This window comes from Azolla caroliniana, unplaced genomic scaffold (assembly GCF_043228905.1).
Source record: "Azolla caroliniana isolate FFs.n. ecotype wild unplaced genomic scaffold, voAzoCaro1.0.p SCAF_2, whole genome shotgun sequence".
NCBI classification, from domain to species: Eukaryota; Viridiplantae; Streptophyta; class Polypodiopsida; order Salviniales; family Salviniaceae; genus Azolla; species Azolla caroliniana.
Genome location: NW_028230437.1, coordinates 22,835,254 through 22,857,819, shown reverse-complemented (window position 1 = coordinate 22,857,819; position 22,566 = coordinate 22,835,254). Strand labels below are relative to the sequence as shown.

The 22,566-nt window shown below is 37.5% G+C and overlaps 3 protein-coding genes, 1 long non-coding RNA gene and 2 other non-coding genes across 8 annotated transcripts in view; 2 read left to right on the top strand and 4 right to left on the bottom strand.

Moving 5' to 3' along the window:
* Positions 1 to 3,368, top strand: part of LOC147867644 (uncharacterized) — a 36,786-nt gene extending 33,418 nt beyond the window's left edge. For 2 of the 3 annotated variants that reach the window (XM_087315427.1, XM_087315426.1), the window contains 2 exons: positions 77 to 314; positions 2,910 to 3,368. In XM_087315427.1, the coding sequence (XP_087171553.1) occupies positions 77 to 314; positions 2,910 to 3,196 (525 nt within the window). In that variant the 3' untranslated portion in view covers positions 3,197 to 3,368. Of the gene's footprint in view, positions 1 to 76; positions 389 to 1,005; positions 1,186 to 2,909 lie in introns of those variants that run through there. The other variant, XM_087315428.1, reaches the window with a different exon arrangement.
* Positions 3,369 to 4,053: 685 nt separating this feature from the next.
* On the bottom strand, positions 4,054 to 5,924 carry LOC147867643 (glucan endo-1,3-beta-glucosidase-like). The gene is made up of 2 exons (XM_087315732.1): positions 5,897 to 5,924; positions 4,054 to 5,055 (listed from the first exon to the last, which is right to left on the bottom strand). The coding sequence occupies exons 1-2, from the start codon at positions 5,922 to 5,924 to the stop codon at positions 4,082 to 4,084; spliced, it is 1,002 nt and encodes a 333-aa protein (XP_087171858.1). The 3' UTR covers positions 4,054 to 4,081.
* Positions 5,925 to 8,056: 2,132 nt separating this feature from the next.
* Positions 8,057 to 8,579, bottom strand: LOC147867640 (uncharacterized). The gene is made up of 2 exons (XR_015532404.1): positions 8,302 to 8,579; positions 8,057 to 8,209 (listed from the first exon to the last, which is right to left on the bottom strand). It is a non-coding gene; the product is annotated as an uncharacterized LOC147867640 (long non-coding RNA).
* Positions 8,058 to 8,194, bottom strand: LOC147867642 (small nucleolar RNA SNORD14). Its single transcript, XR_015529425.1, has one exon. It is a non-coding gene; the product is annotated as a small nucleolar RNA SNORD14 (small nucleolar RNA).
* LOC147867641 (small nucleolar RNA SNORD14) lies at positions 8,300 to 8,448 on the bottom strand. The gene has a single exon (XR_015529424.1). It is a non-coding gene; the product is annotated as a small nucleolar RNA SNORD14 (small nucleolar RNA).
* A 4,350-nt stretch (positions 8,580 to 12,929) lies between the features above and the next one.
* Positions 12,930 to 22,566, top strand: part of LOC147867639 (zinc finger FYVE domain protein) — a 50,905-nt gene continuing 41,268 nt past the window's right edge. The window contains exons 1-5 of the mRNA XM_087315730.1: positions 12,930 to 14,870; positions 19,447 to 19,588; positions 19,671 to 19,955; positions 20,028 to 20,180; positions 20,593 to 20,814. Coding sequence (XP_087171856.1) covers positions 13,387 to 14,870; positions 19,447 to 19,588; positions 19,671 to 19,955; positions 20,028 to 20,180; positions 20,593 to 20,814 — 2,286 coding nt within the window. The 5' untranslated portion in view covers positions 12,930 to 13,386. The remainder of the gene's footprint in view (positions 14,871 to 19,446; positions 19,589 to 19,670; positions 19,956 to 20,027; positions 20,181 to 20,592; positions 20,815 to 22,566) is intronic.

Genomic DNA, 22,566 nt, shown 5'->3' with positions numbered 1-22,566 from the left:
TGGCAAGGATTGATTTCTCAAAGAAATTAGGAGAGAGAGGGAGGTGTAAGGTTTAACTTACTTTGGCATCTAACAGGTTAATGGGAGTCTTCTTCCAGCTTCTATAGTCTCCCTCTATTGTGCTTATGTTTGCTACACAGGGCTTTCAAGTGAGCCCCGTGATTATGCTTGCAATGGTTTGCATAATCACTCAACTGCAGTGTCAACAAGCACACTTATTGTAGGGCTCTTGACTACAATTTTGTCGGTTGCATATTCAGCTGTCCGTGCAGGATCATCTACTACCTTTCTTTCACCACCTTCCTCTCCTCGTGGTATGCTTTGTTTTATTCTTTCTTGGTCTCATGTCATTATTTTTTCTAATATCTCATTTCTACTACATGATATGGTACTATTAGTATTTATTTATGCTATCTTAGAGCAATATTTGTGGTCCGTTTTTTTCTCTTGCAATTATAAGTCATCATATTTTTAACTTGTGAATAAAAAGGAACCGTGAAGAATTTTGCTTCTTTCTTGAATCGTGTTACAAAATCATGTATAGTTTGAAGCAAATCCTAAAGACCCTAGTTGAAATATGAAGATATCCCGTCTATATGACCAAATATCCAGATGATTATTATGTATAGCTAGCAAATCCTAGAGAGCCAAAATGAATCATCAAGATCTCCCAACAGGACTGAACTAGAATAGATACATAACTTGACGCAATAAAGCTATAAATTGGAAAAACTGTTTCTAATTGCTCAAGATTTTTTATTTTATTTGTAAACATTAAAATGACATTTGTAAATGCTACATAATATTGTAAATTATAGCTATTTTAAATGAAAAATGTTGGGTGCGCACCAATCCTAATTCTCTGCACAGTTTAAAGAGTGAATATCTTATTTACTTCTTGTACCTTGACTTGACCTTGCATTTAGAGTTCTTTGGATAACATAAGAGGTAATACACAACAGGCAGAGCTAGAACGATTGGAGTTTCATGCTATATGGGACAAAGGAATATTTTATAGACGGATTTCTAGTAAGGTGGAGTGGTTCTACTCTACAGCGAAGAATTTATTTAAGCCAACAGATCTTAGAAAGGGGCTCATTACCTAAATGTGCATATTTTATGTGTAGCCTTAGGGTGTGTATCAATACTGAAGTACCCACTTGCATTTAGAGCACCCACTTCCACATGTGAAAATTGCTTTCTGTTTTTCTTCTTCAATAAGGTTGTGGGCTCAAGCCTAGTGCAAGGAACTTCAATTTGCATTGAGATGCTTACATACATTATTGATGTCAACAGAAGATGAAATATGATTGATGGAACAGGACTTAGCCCAGCACAATATGGACTTTGAGAGAGAAAATTAAATGAAATGTTATATTAACATCTTCAAAAAACCAGAGTAACCTATGAGACACAACCCTACATCCATGGGAATGTCAAAGAAGTTTGGTAAAATAAAAGCAAAAATAAATTGTACCATGACTAGATTACTATTCCTTCACAACTGCTAAGGCTGTCTTCAAAGTAGAGTTATATAGGGCTAATAGGTCCAAATTGTGCTGTAATATTGGATATATACTGGGAGAGGTAGGCTGTGAGTGCATCAGCCCATGAACACCGATTGTTAATCCTGCATAATTGCTAAGGCTGTGATCAAAGTAGAATGATGTATATAGGCCATAGCGACAAATTGTGGTGTACCATTAAGGATATAATTTGGAAATGTACAACATGACCGGAAAGTTTGAGGTTTAGGGTGTAAGGTTTAGAGTTCAGGGTTTTAGAAACTCATAGCATTAACACATTTCAGAGAATTATATGAGAAACTTCAAAAGGTGAAAAATCGCCTCTGAGACCAATTTTTTTTACATCAAGTGACGTCTGATATACATGGCACATATCCATTCATGTTCTTCCTTTCCCATCCATTTGAGTATTATATTAGAAACTTCAAAAGGTGAAAAATCACCTCTGAGACCAAAAAAGTTGCCTCAAGTGACATCTGATATAATGTCTAATAACAGTTTATATAAGCCATGTTAGAGAGAGAGGGGGGGATTGCTCATATTTTAACTTCTAAGAGATGAACCCATGATTGTCACATATCCATTCATGTGCTTCCTTTCCCATCCATTTGAATATTTTGCCTTTATACATTCAAGATCACTTGCCTTTCAAGAGGCCAATTTCTTAATACCTATGCATACATCTTCAATTGTAAAGGTGGGAGGCATTTATTAAAGAAAACCATAACACATCATCTTTCCAGTAATTGATAGTTCATATAGATCCTTGCAATGCATAGAAAAGGCTAGAAGAGTTGGGTCATCAAAACTCTCAACACATTATTTCCCCAAAATGTACAACATGCATGTGCTTTCTCTTGTGTTTGGAGAAACTATTGATTAGCTTACCATATGCTTCTATTTCATTGAATAAGTCTTTTATTCTCATGCAAATGCTTTCGATAAATTTCTTTATCAATGACTACATCCAAACTTATAAGGCACTTTCAAGCTTCATGGCATTCTTAATCTGACCATTTTTTCATTTACCTACATTTCTTGATTGTGGAATGCCTTCATTTTTATTCTTAGTATGGGGTTCGACGATTAAAAGGCATATTGGTATGGCAGTTCTTGTTGTTGGAGACTTTGGGGAGGTTGACATAGGAGGAATTAGGGATTTGTAGGTTGGTAAGGCATCATGTTTGTCATTTCCATCAGTCTTTATCGCATGGGACTGTGTAGGTTCTTAACAATATATCGAGAGAAGAGGAATGTCATGAGAACCTTATTGATCTTTGGGTGAGCCAATAGCGTATCATATTCCATGAACTGTAATTCGACTTCCATAATTAATACATCGCTATTTATGGAGAGAGACAGAGAGAAAGATGTGATGTACAGGTGAAAGCAAGGCTCTTTTGGAAGAAGGCAGCAGCAAAGAAGATAAGAAAGGCGAGTCAAAGCCAGTGTCATATGTTTATTCATTCTTCCACATAATATTTGCCCTCGCAAGCATGTATTCAGGAATGCTCCTAACAGGATGGACAAGTGCGGGTACCGAATCAGAAGAACTCGTTGATATCGGTTGGTCATCGGTGTGGGTGCGAATGTGTACTGAATGGTTCACTGGAGGGCTTTTCATATGGTCTTTGGTAGCACCATTGCTTTTTCCTGATCGTGAATTCTGACATATCTCATAAATATAAATGTTTTTTACTCTATTACCACTATATTGTATGTGTTTTGTTTATATTCTACACATGCAATAAGTTATAGATGTAGACTATACTGTGAACTCAGTGGTGTTGAAGGCTTGTATATCTGCTAGTTCCAATGAATACTTGAACAAATGTATATATAGATTGTCTTCTTCGTCAGGTGTGTCTAGACTTTATACACAGATTTAGCAACATCTTGGAATCATTTTGTGAGTTCACCTCACATTGGATGAAATAAGGAAACACTTGCCAAATCAAGATGTTGATTGTATTATTAAGTTTTCATCTTGTCCTGCCAATAATATAACATGGTGAGCTATTTGCCAAATCTCATTTTTAAGGGTCATAGAAAGATGCTACAAGGAATGGTTTTGAACAATTGTTGGCCCTAATGTTGCTGTTGCATGCACAACATATAGCAAAACTGAGCCTTCTGTATTAAGGAAACTCTCCAGCATGCTAGGGAATCAAAATGTAAGGTGTTAGAAAAACTTAACCAAGAAGTTTGACAAGATATGGCATTTTTCAGTTGTCCATTTAAATCACACCAATTATGTTTACATGTGCTACATTTGTTTGATGCCCAAAAAAGTTCTCCTTGAAGTTACATAACTGTTTTATATTACTTCTTTATTCAGCACACAAGACTTTAATGACAAGAGGTTGAGTTAACTTAACGGAACTCACAAACCTAATATCCCAGTACCCCATTGAAGACAATCTTGAGTATGTAACTAGGACTCTCTCTGTACTGCGTTTATGATAGAGCCACAGAAATCCAATAAAATGCTCTTAACTATTTGTGTACACGTCTACTCTTAAGAAAGAATGGTAGAAATACCAGATTTAATCCCTTTATGTTGGTGTTAAGCTAATATCATACACTTTGGTCTGGTCCGGGAAAAAGATACCAAAATGTTGTTCATATTCTGCACCTGTCTTTTGATTTTCATTGAAGAGGGCGAAGATCTGGGTTTGGATGGGTGTGCTAGGTCTCTTGGGTGTGCCACGACTACTCACTACATGTTCAAGTATGTGGCCATTGTAAGCTTGTGCATTTGCAAGTGTGGCAGATGGGTGGCCATACGATGGCCATCCTGTCTCGGTCACAATCAAAGAAATATTGTCGAAACCTAACTTCTCGATAGCTGAGATGAATGTGTCAACTTGTGCATCAAAAAGGCTTGTGTAAATGAGCCCAGAGTTAAAATCAGGTATTTGAACATTTCCTGACCCCAGGGCATATGGGAGTTGTATGTTTTGAGATGATGCAATATAAGCAATGAATGGGTACACGTTCACCATGAAAGGTGCACCTGTGGACGACAAAAAGTTAAGGATGGGCATGATGTCAGGGACAATGTCAGAACTAAAGTGACCCAAAGAGGGAGGAAAAGAGGAGGGATCAAGAACAGCAGCTGCATGGGTAGTGGAGACAAGGATCGATTCATGGAGATTGACTGACACCAAAGCATTGTACACATTGTGGATGGCACGGTTGAGGAACATGGAATATTGTGATTGGTTATTGGTGCCGAGAACTTCATTGCCAACGGAGATGTGTGAAATGGCAGTGGCGAATGGAGCAATATTGGTGTCTATCCATGCTGTCGCAACAGAGATATCAGACGCGAGTATTGGAAGAAGCGCATTGGTCGTGTGAACAATAACTGTAATGCCAGATCCCATAAAGGCTCGTAGTACATCAACATCACTGTCATACACCATGGTTCTCCTCACTCCATTTGATTGTAGTAACTTGACCACCTCCATTGGTGATGGAAGATCATTCCCTACACGGCCATATGCAACACCTACATGATCTTCTCCTACACAATGTCATTCAAAACCACCCATACTTTATGAACTCTACTATACTTCTCCTCCAGGGGAACATAGTAATGTTTGTACTTAAAAACAACGGAATTACATGTAATGCAGGCCATTTTGCATGGAGTACTGAGATGAAGAAGCATGTTTTTCTTCCAATAGAACAATGTATTGTTGAACAATTTTTAAACTATAGATGCAGGTTCTTGAATGTAGGAAAAAATAAAAAAGGTAAAAATGGTTCCGTCCCAAGTAAATCTTTGGCAGAAAATTTTGGACTTTTTTTTTAACACAATGGTACGACAAACTGTTACATGATTCAATAGGAAACCATTACTATCATGTAGACTTGAAGTTTGATACAGAGGCATCTAGACAAATGGAAAGAGACCAGAACTCATACGGTTCAGGATGTTGCTTCCTAATTTTGTCAAGGGACCAAACCTTTGTGTACGTGTGTTTGGACCAAAAACAGTTCATGGTACCTAGGATGTGTATCTGTGCATGTGCGTCGCTCAATCAAAATCTCGTGGTAATGTGTCCACCAAAGAGCAGATGTTCATGCATTCAGTTTCCCTACACTCTACAATAGAATAAACAGTAAGTAACGTGGTCAAACTGACGGCACAGAAACCATAATGCCGACATTGTGCTCATTTTCTAACTCCCACATCACATAGTGACATCTTGTAGACATTAGTGAGCATCCATCTGGCTCGATTCTGTCAAGGAAGAGCACTGTCAGCATTGGCCAGGATGAACAACAAATGCCTCCAGAGAGGAAAAACATATGGAACCAAAGAAAAACATTTTAAAGCATTTTTGCGAGGCCAGACTGACCTAAAAGACCAAATATGGACTTGTTCATCTCTGTGGGTCAAAAAAACCACGGCCGCAAAAAAACAATACAAAGGAATAGGCCTGGCGTGAAAGAACAATCAGATAAGCTCAGTACAAAGAAAAAATAATTAGAACATGCATCCAAGTTAGGTTTAAAACTTCAGCTATGCAAAAGCTACCCGGAAAAGAAAGAACTGTTTGCCCATGGATCAAAGCTAAGTAAAAAAGAAGAGATACATATTGGGTCATGATCAATAATCGCAATAACTATAAAACCATTCACAAAACAATCATAGAAATTTACGAGTTATAGAAATTTACTAATATTATTCAACCGCAATAATATAAGGACAACAATCATCCGCTGTAGATATAATGCAGAGCAATTATTCCCGACTGGTAAATAAAGAAAAATTGGAGTAACCTGTAGCTAAGACAGCAACATGTGACGAAATTGGAATCATCCAACAATACCAGAGACAAAAATGAATGGAGCACCTGGCCATTGTTAGATAGGTACGTGAGAAATTAGGATTTGATAATTACAATGATACAATAAACTTGCCCCGTCTGAAACATATCCAACAATACCAGAGACAAGAATGCATGGAGCACCTGGCCATTGTTAGATAGGTCCGCGAGAACTTAGGATTTGATAATTACAATGATACAATAAACTTGCCCTGTCTGAAGTTAGTAAAATAATCAAAGACATCAGAAAAGAATGGTTGCTGCCTAAACTAGCTTCTCTTTAAAACTCATTATCAACCGTAAGTCTTTGCGCAATACAATCCAAACCTTCCAAGACTTCTTCAAACCAAATCATACGCGAAAAGATGCTTCAAGAATAGCAGACGAAGCCGACATAAAATGTTGTACCAAAATAAGAACTCTCTTAAATTTCACATACGAAGTCTTTTTATCAAATAGAGAACTCATTCCTTCAAAATTTACAAATATCTTGGATACTTCATTATTTCACTTAACAATCGAATAAAATTTCAATCCGCTAAAACTTCCCAGGATTACATTCCCGATTAATTTAAAGAACCATATTAGCAAAAAGATGCTTCAAGAAAAGAAGACGTAGCCGACATAACCTATTGTACACGAACATAATTTTCCCAGCTACCAAAATAAAAACCCTTCTAAATTTCACATATGAGGACTTTTTCTCGATACGGAAACAGTTCTTTCCAGATTTACAAATATCTAGGATATTTCATTCTTGCACTTAACTCAGCTGTTCGAGTAAAATTACCATCCGCTAGAAGATTTGCATTTAAGAACTTAAATAGAGGATTACGTTCCCAATTAATTTAAAGAAACATATTATCGGAACTGAGCTGCCTCATTACCAATAACATTGAAATGCTTTGACTTGTACATTACGTGTACTTTAGAGAAGTAATCACCAACGCTATTAACCAAGACGATGAAGTGCGAATCGTTTTAATAGCTACGTTACCAAAAGTGACAGTATTTGTCCAACCAACTCTTCCTTCAAATGAGTCAAATTCACCGAATACAAAAATAGAGAAAGGAATCACATGGTAAGAGTACAACTAAAGATGTTAAGAACCACTTACAGATTAGGACCACTGACACCACAATGAAGAGTACCAGGAACAAGTAACTAGACAACAAAAGATTACACAGATAAGAATTTCGACATTACACTAATATGGAGTGGTAAGAGAAGAATAAAGCATCCAATACAAGACTGCAGCTCCGTAGGTTCAATCATTTAATTCTGAATTTCAAATAATCCAGGCCATCTGATGATCTTAACACAATCGTATAATAAATTTAACAGAAACGATGATCAATTCATCCAGGGATGTTTATACAACTTTGTAACAAACTTCCTAGAAGCCAAGCCCAATTCCACCAAATTATATGGTGCCATAACAATTTTGCATTCGCTACACCTACGAACGTCCGCCGAAACTAATTCCAATCCGTTATCATCTGTTCCCATCAAAAGCTGCCACCTGATCTGTGGAGGAATGTTTTCATATTATTTAATATATTATATCTGGGAGATACATAAAGAAAGTGGTCAATTGCAGTTAATTGAGACAAGGATCTGTAATGTGTGCCCAAAATATGTGGCAAAATAAACAGTATGAAGCATATAAAGAATAAAACATGAACGTAAACCTTCAGATATCCAAGGAAGAGTGTGTAAGCAGCATTAGCTCTCAAGCCATCTTCGAAAGAAGATAGCGAAAGCTCTTAGGCGGCCACTGCGAATGTTTTGAGAAACAAGCCTTTCACAGGTCATCATCAACAGGTTTACTTGCTGAGCTACTTATTTTAAAAAGAGGCAAGACACTTACAAAAAAAGACAGAAAAGATTAAACCAAGATCGGCAGAAGGCGGAATTTAATCATCAGGAGAACCTTCAGATATCCAAGGAAGGGTGTGTAAGCAGCATTAGCTCTCAAGCTCGTATCTCCACGGTGACATGGAGAAAGAACGAAAGCTCTTAGGCGGCCACTGCGAATGTTTTTGAGAAACAAGCCTTTCACAAGGTATCATCATCAGGTAGTCACAGAAGAAAACAACTAGGAAAGGCGAAAGAAAAAGCCATTTACAAGGAGATTAGGAGCTCTGAATCAATGGCTGGAAGGGGAGGGGGTGAAGAGCAGACATCAGCTTAGGCTACTCGATGAAGAGCTTCGCGTGTCTACTTAAAGCAGACGATCGTCTTTTGAAACCCTAAAAGAGAGAGAGAGAGAGAGAGAGAGAAATCATTCCATTTCACACCTGGATAATGCATGCATGCGGACACAACACAGGCGCTGTGGTCCACCAGATTTGAAATTGGACGGACATTCATCCCATTCATTGAGTCTCTCATGAAATTCGAGATCTCCGAAGGATGGGTGGGGATGGGGATGACCACGTTTCTCAAACACAACTCCAGCTCCAACATTTGTACATATTGGTTGTGTTATTAATCGATTGAACCTTATGAAGATTCAATGTTTGACAATGTGCTTTGCTTATATCAGTGAGTACTTATACACCGCTGCGAGCAAGTGCGGTTGTGATCGAAAATTTGAGTAATTTGCATCATGGTTACTAATGTGCAGTGCCCAAAACTGAAAATAGGAACGGAGGTGGAGCATGGTCGTAACCTAATTTTTTTTTTTTGGGGGGGGGGGGGGGGGGGGGGTACAAGGACAGAGGGGGTTATCACTTGAAGAGAATTTGAGCTTGTGTGGAAGCAATGTAGTCGATGGCAAACAAAGGGAAAGCCTCTATCATGTAATTGTGAAGGTGTTTTCCCATATGGAGAACATTGTGGCTTTCTGGTTTGGTGCAAGGTATGTAACGTAATGTGTGAAACATGGGCCTTCACATCTTTCCCGAGCCGTGAACATTGGCTTTGCAAAAAAAAAGGGTTCATGAAAAGATGAATCTATTGATGTCTTGTGGAACTGTGATGCCTCCATCTTCCAAGCCATTTTTTCATGTATGATGTTAAGCACTTGTACGTTTCATTTCCCACGCATTCCTAGCATATTGGAACAGGCCTCTCAAGATACAAGTTTGATGCGGAGAGTAGGACCTATTGTTCATCCAAGTATGAAACCCCATTGGGCAAAACACTCCTATTAGGAATGTATCAATATTATTTTTTGAAATTCTCTCAAACTCCTTCATTGGTTTGGTTTAAGGTAAAGCTCGCTCGCTCTCTCTTTCCTGCTCTATCGTAATTAGCTTGCCTTGATGGTAAGTTGTTATACAATAAACATTACATTTTGGGTTTGAAATTGATTTTTCTCACATCTCTAGGATATACTTCATACGTATCTCTTAATTCACCAGAGAAGACGCCACTATGGAATGTAGGGGTTGAACCCATGACCTCTTGGTCTCCATTGGGCAACTGACCAACAGTTTCCTCCCCTTCTGTTCGTTTCAATAGACTGGGTGATAACGAATTTGACAGTTGGGACTGAATAGATGAGATGGTATTGTATGAGACGACTTCATTTTTGGAGTCCACATACGGATTCTCTAAGACGTTGGGATATCTACTGCTGCATCTCCCAATAAAGAAATCCCTTTTGATTCTTGGAATGAAATTGCTTCTAGCACAGTCCCATACAGGTGAGTTAGAGTGTTCTAGAAGCTTTGGTGTATTCGCTTCATCGGAGATATATGCCCTTTTTGTGAATGATAAGAACAAATATATTCTATCTTTATCTCTCTCTACTCGTGAGCTAATATTGTAAATTTGTATAGGCAATTGATAGACTACAATTTCCTTACCCCACTTAAAACACTCACTAACCTTATGACGGGTTCTATGGTTGAATAACTTTCTTTCTTTATTTCAAATACAATAACAGAAGTTTAAAGAGATTTCATTTCAAAACTAATTAGATCATTCGATTTAGAAGACCTTGGGAACCTCCATCGTCTCTCTTCCTTAACGAAGAGTATACAACTATTCAAACCCGAGAAACAATCACTATTAGACATTAACTTTGGTGAGTAAAGTTGTGTTATGAGGAACACCTCTTTGAGTTCCACAATCTTCTTGGCACCACTCCCAATTATGTACAACCACCACTTGAAGCATCAATGAGCTTTTTACATAAGCTCACAACGGTGATGATTGAATGAGATGAAAATAAAAAGAGAATGCAAGGGATATCATAGCAAAGAAATGAACCGAGTTAAATCATTGTTTTGTTTTGTTTTTTAGACCATTGTTTGAGTAAGTACATTGCTCATTCAAGTTGAACTTTGTGTTGTAGGTAGACCACGTGTTCCAATTGAATCACACTCTTTCTGTAGATTCTGTACTCAGAGTTACAATTGTCTCACCCTATGAGCACAATCTCGAATGGAAAAGCTTTCTTAGAGCGATGAGTTGAAGCTTCAACATGCCTCGCTTATTGATCCAAAGCTACAAGCACCACGCCATGGGCAATGTGTCAATTGAACATGATAAAACTAAAAGAATCTAGCCCATTCAATAATTGAATGAGAGACTCGATGAAATACAAGTTATAGAGTTGTAGTATCTTATTGATTGTCTCCGCCAATACTTTGAAGTCCTCGTTGACGTGATGAGGCACATTGAAGTTTGCATATTCCCAACACTTTTTACAACTAAATTGTCTTGCAATTGTATGATTGTGGTATGTTCCATATCATGTCTTGAGGTTTCTTCTTTTCAACCACTCGGCTCCCAATACTTTCTACAAAGTCGACAAAAATGTCAGTAGTTGTACAAAGCTTGCATTGCAAAGATTAGGAAAAGTGAAAGTGTTATTAGATATGAAGACCCTTGAAAAGAAGTATATTTTTGGTAGTACTAATTGCACAATGCTCCCGAATTAAAAAACTGTTTTCGAGAAATCAAATGTTTATCAATCGACATTACTAGAACACCTCTTAACTAGGTTTCACGTAAACGAACTATAGACTAGGCATTGATTAGAAATCATAGCTTGATTACAAAAGTTGTAACGCTCAAACCTCAAATAGACCCGAGGCATTGATGGGCAACAAAAACCTAGGAGTAATAGTCTAGCCATAAAAAAATGTTAATGGAGAGAGGGGGGATTAGGGAATGACCAATATGATACGTAATTGACCATTGAACTTGTTTAAAACAGAGATCAAGTAGACAATATATCACACATCAAATTCATTGAGTGCCTATATAATTGATATGAACTTGATGACAAAATGTGAGATGAAAAGTTGATGAACGTGTCTATCGGTAGGTTATATAATCCTACATTCTAGGCCATTAGGTCCACATGATCAAAACAACAGTGGAGATGCTCTCACAACAATGAAGTAGATGGAAAGGATTATTGTATACATGTAACAAGGAATGAGCCGAAAGAAACAAGGCTATGGTTACAAGAACATTGTAGAAGCATAAATTAAATGTTATAATTGCCAAGCTGCTCACTTGGTATAATGCCTTACGAAAAACAAGCATAACATAACGAAAAACAAGTATAACATAACCATAAGGCTAATAGGCAACACTATGATCAAGCAAGCATTTCACTAGTCGCATATTTTTGCTAGCAAGCACAAAATCCAATGACTTGGTTTCAACGTGACTTCATTTGCCAATGTTGTGGTAGGGAACACATAGTCATAGTATGCACTATTGGAATGGAGGAAAATTGGCATGAATTGGCTATTTGTTATGCCATCTAAAGTGGGGATACAGGTAGGCACACACGCTCAACGAGTTGCACAAAACATAGAATAAAATGAACATGGGACTCAAACAAATGCAAAGAGCAAACAACAACAAAAGAAACTTCAAAGAAATGGGAGCCCCTCACACAATGACCCCATTATCAATCCATTATTGGAAGGTGATGACTGAGAAGTGGGGCTAAAGGACAAAAGTGATGTAATTTTGTCAATGCACTCAGCAAATTTTATGAATAGAGACTTACAAAGTGCAAGATATACACTAATTAGATTACCAGGCATTTCCAAAAGACAAATTTGCGTTATTGCGTACAAAAATTGTGTAAGGGAGTGTCCAAGACCACAAACTACAACCTAATACAATTAGACGGACAGGTTAATATTACCTTAACACAACAACTCCTCACACTAAATGCACAACTATCCATTTAGGCACGAGGTGCGCGAGATGGCAGATCACATGGAACATTTTTAGATCTAGTTCATCCAACTTGACCGGCAACCCGATTGTTTATCACTCAATACAACATTGGCAGATGTATGATATATTCTCATTGATTTCATGTGCAATGCGGTTGCTTTGGCCGCCTCCACGAGAGTGTCAGCTACCCCCTCGCCCACTTAAGATCACGTACCGATAGAATCATTCTAAAGCCGGTGCATTGAAATGTGGATGGCTAGATAGATAGACAAGAGACGGTTTTTGTCCAAAGTGACACTAACTAAATGGTGTGATGAAGAAAAATGGTATTGTATAATTCATACTTTTCTTTTACCTAGGAAAAATTCCCCTCACCAAAATTGACAGTTTTGACAAAGAGAGAGAGAGAGAGAGAGAGAGAGAAGAGCCAGGTAGGACTGAGAAGATCTAATTAGCTATGTCAAAAGAACAAGAAAAAACAGAAGAAGAAGAAGAAGAAGAAGGAGCAGAAGAAAAGGAAGCAGGTGAAAGATGGAATGATATAGAAGAAAGAAAGGAACAATTGCTCCATCTTTCTGTCTGTCTGTCCCCCTTTGTCTGTCTCCATATCTTGCAAGATTTCATAGCTCCTTCTTGACCCTTTCTTTGCGCTTATTCTTCTTCAATGAAACCATCACAATCGCTACCATCATCTTCGTCGTCGTCATCATCATCCTCATCTGTGTCTTATTGTTCTTCTCCATCCTCATCATGACTATCATCATATCATTACCATCACCATCACCATCACCGTCGTCATCGTCACCATCATAATCTTCTTCTTCTCAGGGTTTAATATTTTATTAGTTCGACAGAACCAATGGAGTTTCTTTGCACAGAAGAAGAGAGCCTCCTGGCTAGGATTACAGTAAATTACCTGTTTCTAGGTCAATACGAGACCTTCCGAGGATCTCTGAAGATCCTTTCCCAGAGAAACCCTAAACTTTCCGTAGCCATCTTGCAAGCAATCCTTGAAAAGCTCGGAGAAATTGATGGAATTTCTTGGTCAAGAAGCATTAGCTCTTCTTCTCATCTATCTTGGCTTGCCTGTGGAGAAATTTCTGAACATCAAGAATCTACCTCTGCTACAGAGAAAGAAAGGTGTATTTTTGCTAACTATTCCTTGTTGAAACGTAAGGTAGAAGCTCTGTTCTTGTTGCAACGTATCATACATACCGTGGAAGGAAAAATATTATTTCATACACACGAAAAGTCTGCACTTGAAGGCAAAGATTTGTATGTCAATGATGATAATGGCGGAGTTTCTAAATCGGGGAATAATTTTGAGAGGAGTAAGTTGAGAAATGGAGTGCAAGATTTGGATGATAACAGTGGAGTTTCTTCATGGGGAACTGATTCTGGTTGCATTTCCCAAAGCAGTAAGGCAAAAACGGGAGTGAATAACAGTGGCAGTTCTATGTCAGGAACTAATTCCAGCCTAAATTATTCATTGGAAACTAATTCCACTCAAGTTTCTTCTTTGGCAAAAATTTCTCCTCGTGTTTCCACATCTGAAAATGATTCTGCAGGAGTTTCAGAAGGAAGTAAACGAAGAAAAGAAGTGCGAGCTTTGAATGATGATGGTGATGCCGAAACTTCCTCATCAGGAAATAATCATGGTGGAGTTTCTGAATTTGACAACTTAGGAAAGGGAGTGAAAACTTTGAATGACAACGATGGAGTTTGTATATCAGAGAACATCTCTGGCCGAGTTTTGGAAAGCAGTAAGTTAAGAAAGGGAGTGCAAGCATCAGATGGTCATGATGATGATGGAGTGTCTAAATCAGGAAACTGCATTGGTTTTTTAGAAAGCAGGATGCTAAAAAAGGGATTGCAAGGTTTGAAGATGATGTATGATTCTTGGAATGCTCAGTTGAAGACAGACGTGTTGCATAGTGGACCTGCATATAAATATTCTAGACCACAGGAGAATCTTGTGGACAGGAAGTATGTTGAGAAAGAACCATTACATATATCTACAATGGCAGGAATATTTCTGCTCAGTGAAGAAAACAATTTCTTGCAACATTTGTATGTTTGGGAGCCCGAATTACTTCAATCGATTTGTCTGAACCTATTTAAGCAGAAACAATTACAAAAGGTAGAGTCTAAAGCTACTCAACCAGATGATTCTTCTTCTGGAGAGGAAATTATGGGCCAATCTGTCTTCATTCTTCAAAAGGAAGTGCAAAGGTCTCTTTTAGGTTTAGTGAAGATAAAACTTGAGAATGAAAACTTATATGATTGTTTAAAGCATGTACGCCATCTGCAGAACGATTTTGATGTTCCTGAATCTGAATACAGGTAAAACTTCTATATTTTCTCTTTTGTCACTACTATTGTCATAACTTAGTGAGATTAGAATAGATGTTTTATTGCCCATGATGACGCCAAATTTGACCTATGGAACCAAATCAACATATGTGAGGCCAATTGCTTCTGCTTTGGTGAAATGCTACTGGATTTCAATCCATCATAGTTCAGCATCACCTTACATAGAAGCATTTAAAGTTTCTTGAGAAGCATTTAAAACATCAATACTCTACTATTTCATGTGAGAAAACTGTTATGAAAAAGCCCAGAAGCAGCAGAAAAAACTAAACAATAACTATGTTCTTAGTGAGGCTCAAAGCCTTAAAATACAAAAATGAGAGTGGGATTTGTAAGAGATTCTTTTATGGAAGGGGATAAAATATGCCTGAGAACATTTTGAGTTGAAGTAGTGGAGGAGTCAATAAAAAAACAACGTAATAAGTGCCACAATAAAGTACTGGTAGGCTCAAATGAATAAATGTTGGAATAGGAGAACAAAACAATGTCGTAAATGCTGAATGAAAGTATTAGCAGGTTCAGAATGTCAAATGAAATAAATGCTGGAATAAAGTGAATCTAGAAAGAGTAAGACATATAGAGAGAGAGTGTAGAAGGGAAACATTACTTTGGTTCTCCCTTTTGAGATGAGTAAGGAGCTAGTAATTAGTTGCTGATCAATAGTTTCTTGAAAGGCAATGGTCATTTGTACCTGCTAAATACTGAAGAACATGAATGATTTCTTGCCAATGAATTTGGCAGGAGCATTTGAAAATCAGCTGAGGAAACTAGCACTCTAGGGTCTGTGTAGGTAAGACAAATAAGGGAGCCAATGATTTGCCTTCTATATACTTTGTACGATCTTGAAAAATGGGAGAATATTCTTCATGAGGAAGCTTGGATTGCAGAGCCATGTACAAGAAAGAGTTTCAAGAAGTTGTCGAAGATACCTATGCTGGCTGAGAAATATGCTTCCATGTGATCGTCTATGCCCAATAAATATTGTAGAAGCTCTGAATCTGTCATTTCAAATGTGGCTTTCAAATAAATGTGGCGCTGCTCTATCTTGGCTTCAAAAGAACCTTAATTAGTAAGTCGTCTATATAGAATATCTAGACATATGAAGCAATCTTGTGAGATGACATAGAGATTGCTGTAAGCAGAACATTGTTGGAATCCAAGAGAAAGAAAGAAAGAGTCGAGGTTGTCATATAAAGCCTTGGGAGCTTGTTTCAAAGCCATATAAAGTTTTTATTCAGCCTATAAATAATACTGTGCTGACTTGAAATCTTAAAACCTGGAGGCTGTGCCATATAGTTTTCTTCTATAAAATCACCATTCAAAAAAGGAGACTTGACACCCATTTGGGATATACACCGATTGTAATACATTATGAATCATAGTTATTTGTTGACTAGAAGAATTCGAAATACATTGCCCATGCATGAAACCTCAAGACTCAAGGCATCTCCAATAGAAATTTGCTAGTTGTGTTACTGTATATCACACAAGATAGACTTGCCATGGGTTATATGGGTTGTGCAACCGCCATCCATTATCCAATCATCAAGAGAGGATGTGCCTAGGTTAGTCATTCATCAAGCAATGGACAAACTCTTCTTTGGTGGACTTGCTTCCTAAGGAAAACCAAGCTGCATTTGGAGAAAGAAAGTTATATTAGCGTCTTTTAAGAGGCCAAAATGGCCTATAAGACCAAACAAGAGATTACATCTTAAGTGTTGTCCCGTCTTTGAGAACAACAAATCAAAATAAAATAAGTGATTTGCTCCACCATGTTAAGACCACCAAAAACTTGAAGATTGGCTGTTTGGTTCTCCAAAGCTATCATTTGAGCCTTAATGGCTCTATGATACCTTTGTTGAACTGTATTTGAGGCTTTATTTTCAAGAGTATGGAAGCATGAGAATGACCATTTTCTTCCTGCCTAGAGTCAATTGCAAATTATGTGGGTTCTGAAGATGAAATAATAAAAGTAGTCTTAGGATAGGACTTAGTCCCTTGAACAATATTCCATAAACGATGTTGTTGCAGTAAGGTCATCATATGCAACTCCCAATCTTGGTAGCTGGTTCGATCGAGAATAGACACTTTGGGAAGTTGAGGAATGGTCCAAGATATAATAGTGGTGTTGAAAGCCATGAAATCCCTTTAAAGATATAAACAGATTGTTATAAGGAGGTGCACAAGGGCTGCCCACTCCCTAAATGTAGTTAAAGTGGAACTATATATGGCTGTTTGAAGAGCGTGCTTCATGGGGTGGGAGGAATGGAAATGGAAACACATTATTGGCTGCTCAAAGAAAATTGTGTTGGATGTGAGAAAACAAATATGATGGGAAGATATGGTGACCTCATTGTTGGAGGGTGGCAGCTCCAGACCTGCACTCTCTTTCATCTTTATTATCTCTCTTCCTAGATTCTCCTCTCTCTAGAATCTGCAACACTTTAAATGCCTTATCTCTCTTCCACTTGTTCCAAGCCATTCCCTCTTATTCCTAGTTTATTGTACCTGTTTGGTAGTATAAGAGTCACTTAACTACCAAATAACCATTTTACCCACGTTCCCCAATTTTGTATAAATAGGCTATACAAGCCTCTTTCGTAAAAACCTTATTTTTGATGCTACTTGAAAACAAGCTCTACTCTTTGGCTGTGTCTCTACTCTTTGCAACCATTTTTGCTACTGCTGTCTTACAGCCTTCTCACAGCTTGTGTCTATTTTGTTCTAACAACTATTTCGCTGCTGCTATTAACAACTTTTCTCACACTCACATGTTTGATACTATTTGATAGTTATGAATAGTTGTAAGGTGCCAAAGAGGCTAGCAGTAGTAGAAAAATAAACTAAAAAGAACTATGTTTCTTAGTGAAGCTCAAAGTACAAAAATGAGAGTGGGGTTTGTAGCAAATGCATTTACAAAAGGAATAGAATGTACCTAGGAGCATATTAAGTCAAAGTAGTAGATAATTTATTTATTTATAGTAAATGCTGTAATGAAGTACCGATATGTTTAGAAAGTCAAATAAAATAAATGCTGGAATAAAGTGGACCAAGAGAGAGTAAAACGTGTAGAGAGAGGGCGTAAAGGGAGAGATTAGTTCCTGGGCTGCCACCCTTCAACATTTCATACTGGTTACACAATGCCCTCTTGCCGGACTTTTAGAGTTTTAGGGAAACATGTAAAAGAAAATTGCTGTTAGATGATATCATATGCAAAACACACACAATGTGACACCATTCTCTTACTTAATGCCAGTTTGCATCATGAGCAAGTCTAGCCATTCTCTTTAGAGAAGTGATGGAACTCAGCATAGTGTGTGATTCATGTACTTAAGAATACTTTATATGAATGTTGATATGAACTTTTACTGTACTTTTGGGCTCAGAATCTAGATGAATGGATATCCCGTAACATCTTGTCCATGCTATGCATGAAGTAGTTGATAAAACCTATACTCAGTGGGGTGGAATTGTTGGTAATATAGATTCTGCAATGCTCATTCTCTTGTGGTTTAGTTGGTTGGGAGACCCTAGCTAACTGGCTAGATTGAAATATCCATAGATACACTTTAGATCTGTTGAGGTATATATTGACTTGTAAAATCTAAAACCATTGTGGTGGACATGCTGATACTGTAGATTCTGTAATGCCCATTTTCTTGTGGTTTAGTTGGTCAGGAGACCCTAGCCAACTAGCTAGATGAAAATACGCATAGATACACTTTATATCTGTTGAAGTATATATAGACATGTATGCATGTATAACATTTAAATAATTACAGATAGATACTGTTACAGATACATGTGCATGTATTTGTGTATTCCAAGTTATATTCTAGATTTCATCTTGTGATTCATACGTGTTTTGTTAAGTATTTGCCTATTTAAAGGTTAAAAATTGATTTAAAGCGTAAAACCTTGAAAGCATGTGGGAAATGAATCGCTGCCTTAATAATGCTTGTTCCTATGGAATGTACTGGTAATGTTTATATATCCTTAGTAGACTCAAGACACCAAAGATCGAGATCATCTCTATTTATATTTCAGCTCACATATGTGTCACTTAACACAATATATTTTGGTATTGGTTGCTATGTCCGAAGGTTAGATGACCTAACGTCCTTTATAATGCTTTGATTTGTGGACGTGAAGAGATGGAAGTGGGTCTACAGCCTATACATAATTTATAAAACATGTGTTTTGTTAAGTATTTGCCTATTTAAAGGTTAAAAATTGATTTAAAGCGTAAAACCTTGAAAGCATGTGGGAAATGAATTGCGGCCTTAATAATGCCTGTTCCTATGGAATACACTGATAATGTTTATATATCCTTAGTAGACTCAAGACACCAAAGATCGAGATCATCTCTATTTATATTTCAGCTCACATATGTGTCACGTAACACAATATATTTTGGTATTGGTTGCTATGTCCGAAGGTTAGATGACCTAACGTCCTTTATAATGCTTCAATTTGTGGATGCGAAGAGATGGAAGTGGGTCTGCAGCCTATACATAATTTATAAAACATGTGTTTTGTTTGACATCAGAGATATTATTCATGCAATTGTGAGGAAAATTCTAAGTCAAGAATATGGTGTAATCAAACAAGAAAAGTTCAGAATGCAAATGCTTGAACTATATGAGAGCATTCAATCCAGTGGAAGCATTTCCTTGGTTTCTCTTGTGGAGGTAATAAATTGTTACTTTTCTACATTATGTTATTGTAACTATAGGTTTGTTAAAACTGACCATTATATTTCATGATTGATAGTCTGTACAAGATTATTTTTTACATGAAGCAGCGATGTCATATAAAGTGTCGAGCGGAACAAGCTTACCTCCACCATTACATTATCTCCATCAGTGTTTTAGGAGTTTGCGGGGAGAAGACACCATTGTCCCACAAGGTGGTGGGTTAAATGCAACAGTAGCAGTTAGTCACACCTTGAGACAACTCTACCATTACTCACGAGCCACTGGAGCACATATGTTTGAAATTGTGATGGATGCTGCAATTACTTCAATAAAGAGTCATCAATTCCAAAAAGCAGTTGATGTAAGTCTGATTAACATTTTTCCACTGTTAATGAGTTAATGAGCACTCATTCAGATTTTGCATGAAGGTCAGGTTCTTGCTGTTTTCCCTAGACTTCAACCTTTGGCAGCTGTACTGGGTTGGGACTTGTTGGCTGGTGACACTTCAGCTCGACGCCAAATGATGGAGTTTTTATGGGATAATAAGTCAACGGAACTATCTCTGAATATAAAGCATGGAGAGGTGGTTTGTTTCTATTCTCCTACTTTTTTCGTTTTCTTATAGTAATCTTTAGGGAGTATTTAAACTCGTCTGTTTAAGTTTTTAAATTCAGGAAATTTCATTCTGTTTTTTTGTGTTACTTTCTCATAAAAACATCACTACTTTTAAAATTCTGACGTTCTTTGAAACATACAAAGATTAGAAATTCTGTCATCCCAAAAACAGGATATAATAGATTAGCATGCTTTTTATCTCCTTCAATTTTTGCTAATGCATACTTTATTTTTGTAAATTTCACTTGTTGAAAGAGAAAGAAGCTAATTGAAATAATAATTGAACTCCACCATGTTGCAGCTTGTAAAATGCAATTATATGCTGTTCTAATAATCAAGGGGTTAAACCTATGCTGATATAGTTTTTCTGTACTTATATGCAGTCATGTTGTGTGGATCATCTATGTGACCAACTTTGTTATCATCTACATATTGCATACTTCTCCGCGGTTGTAAACTCTGGGCAAGATTGGTCAGCAAGCTTTTTTTTATTTCCATATCAAGGAACAAGCAAACACACAAATACAGTGCCAGACATAAAGCCGGCAGATGCCTTTGTGACGAACCTTGTTCTGGAACGATTGACAATGCACTCACCTATCCGAGTATGATACTTAACTTAAGAAACCATTAAATCTTTTAAGATCCTAGTGCTATTTCATGTTTGTATTTCATATTGTCATGCTCTTAATTCTGACTAACATTAGTACATGTCATGATTGCACTATTTGAACAGAAGGAAAAGCTAAATGAGCGAGATTTTAAACAAGTTTAAACTACATGTGATGCAAAACATGATACAAAGCTTTCCTTATGGGCTACAGAAAGTACAATCTGTTGGAGGGTGGCAGTCCCAGACCTGCAGTCTCTTTCATCTTTATTATCACTGTACTACATTCTCTCTCTAGAATCTGCAACTCTTTAAATGCCTTCTCTCTCTAGAATCTGCAACGCTTTAAATGCATTTTCTCTCTTCCACTTTTTCCAAGATATTCCCTTTTTATTCCTAGTTTATTGTACCTGTTTGGTAGTACAAGAGTCTCTTAACTACCAAACAACCATTCCCAATTTTGTATAAATAGGCTTATACCAGCCTCTTTTGCAATGAGATTATTTTCTGCTGCTACTTACAAACAAGCACAACTCTTTGGCTGTGTCTCTACTCTTTGCAACCATTTTTTTTATTGTTGTCTAACAGCCTTCTCACAGCTTGGCTGTGTCTATTTTGTTCTAACTCTTCCGCTGCTGCTATTAACAGCTTTTCTCACATGGTATCAGAGCAGTGAGGTCTCCATATCCTCAACCTGATTTTTTTTGCCAAAAAACCACACAGACCTCTCTTCTTTTATCCCTCCCTCCCAACCCTATAGAGGAGGTTCTCTTAGCAGCCACTCTCCCAACCTACAAAGGAGGTTCTTTTTTTTTCTTTTCCCATCATCTGAGCCTCACCTAGCATCTAGGGAGAAGTAGAACGACCTTGAGCATCTACTTACAACTGCTGTAAATTGTTGAGTTGTAGCTCAAGAGGAGGATATCCATGGCCTCACATGCCACTATCGTTTCATCAACCATTCCCCAACTCCCCAAAGAGTCCATCTTGAATGGGAACAATTACTTGGGTTGGGAGCTACAAATAAAGACCTTGCCACAATACCATTGTTTATGGAATGTAGTCAATGGTAGTGACAAGAAACCACCAATAACTTTATCCTCTTCAACCAAATCAGTTGCTGGCTCATCTAACGCTGAGATTGAAGCTTGGCTAGATAAGGATTCTCGTGCTCATGTGTTCCTCATGTTTAATATTAAACCGAGCATCGCTCGCCGATTTCAAGATAGAGATGAAGAGACAACCAATGAACTATGGACAGCCATCAAAAAGAGGTATCATCGAGCTAATCATGCTCAAATGATAGCTATTGAGAGCCAACTAGCAAATCTCAAGATTCATGACACTCCCAACATCATGGATCAAATAACACAATTTTTTACTCTCCAAAAGGAACTAGTTTCTTTGGGAAGCAAGTCAACTGAAGTCGAGTTTGTGCATCGTCTAATGATAAAGTTGCCTGAGTCATTCTCAGCCTTTTGTGACACAATTTCTCTTCTTCCCAACACACCTGATATGAATACATTTCTTGGCATGCTACAAGACAGGGCAACAAGGAAGAAAAGTGCTCAAACTTCCAATAACACGCTTCTAATGCGACAAGTAAAGGCAACTGGAAGCAAAATGGTAACTCCTACAACAAACCCAGTCCAAAACCACCAAACAACCCAGCCTACAAGGAGCTCACTTGTCATTATTGTGGCTACAAAGGTCACATTCAGCCCGATTGTCGGAAAAAGAAAAGGGA

Excerpts from the sequence above, each read along its gene's own strand:
- LOC147867643 (XM_087315732.1), bottom strand. The coding sequence starts at position 5,924 with ATGAACAAGTCCATATTTGGTCTTTTAG. Across the intron at positions 5,056-5,896 it reads GTCCATATTTGGTCTTTTAG|GAGAAGATCATGTAGGTGTT; the intron begins GTCAGTCTGGCC and ends GACATTGTGTAG.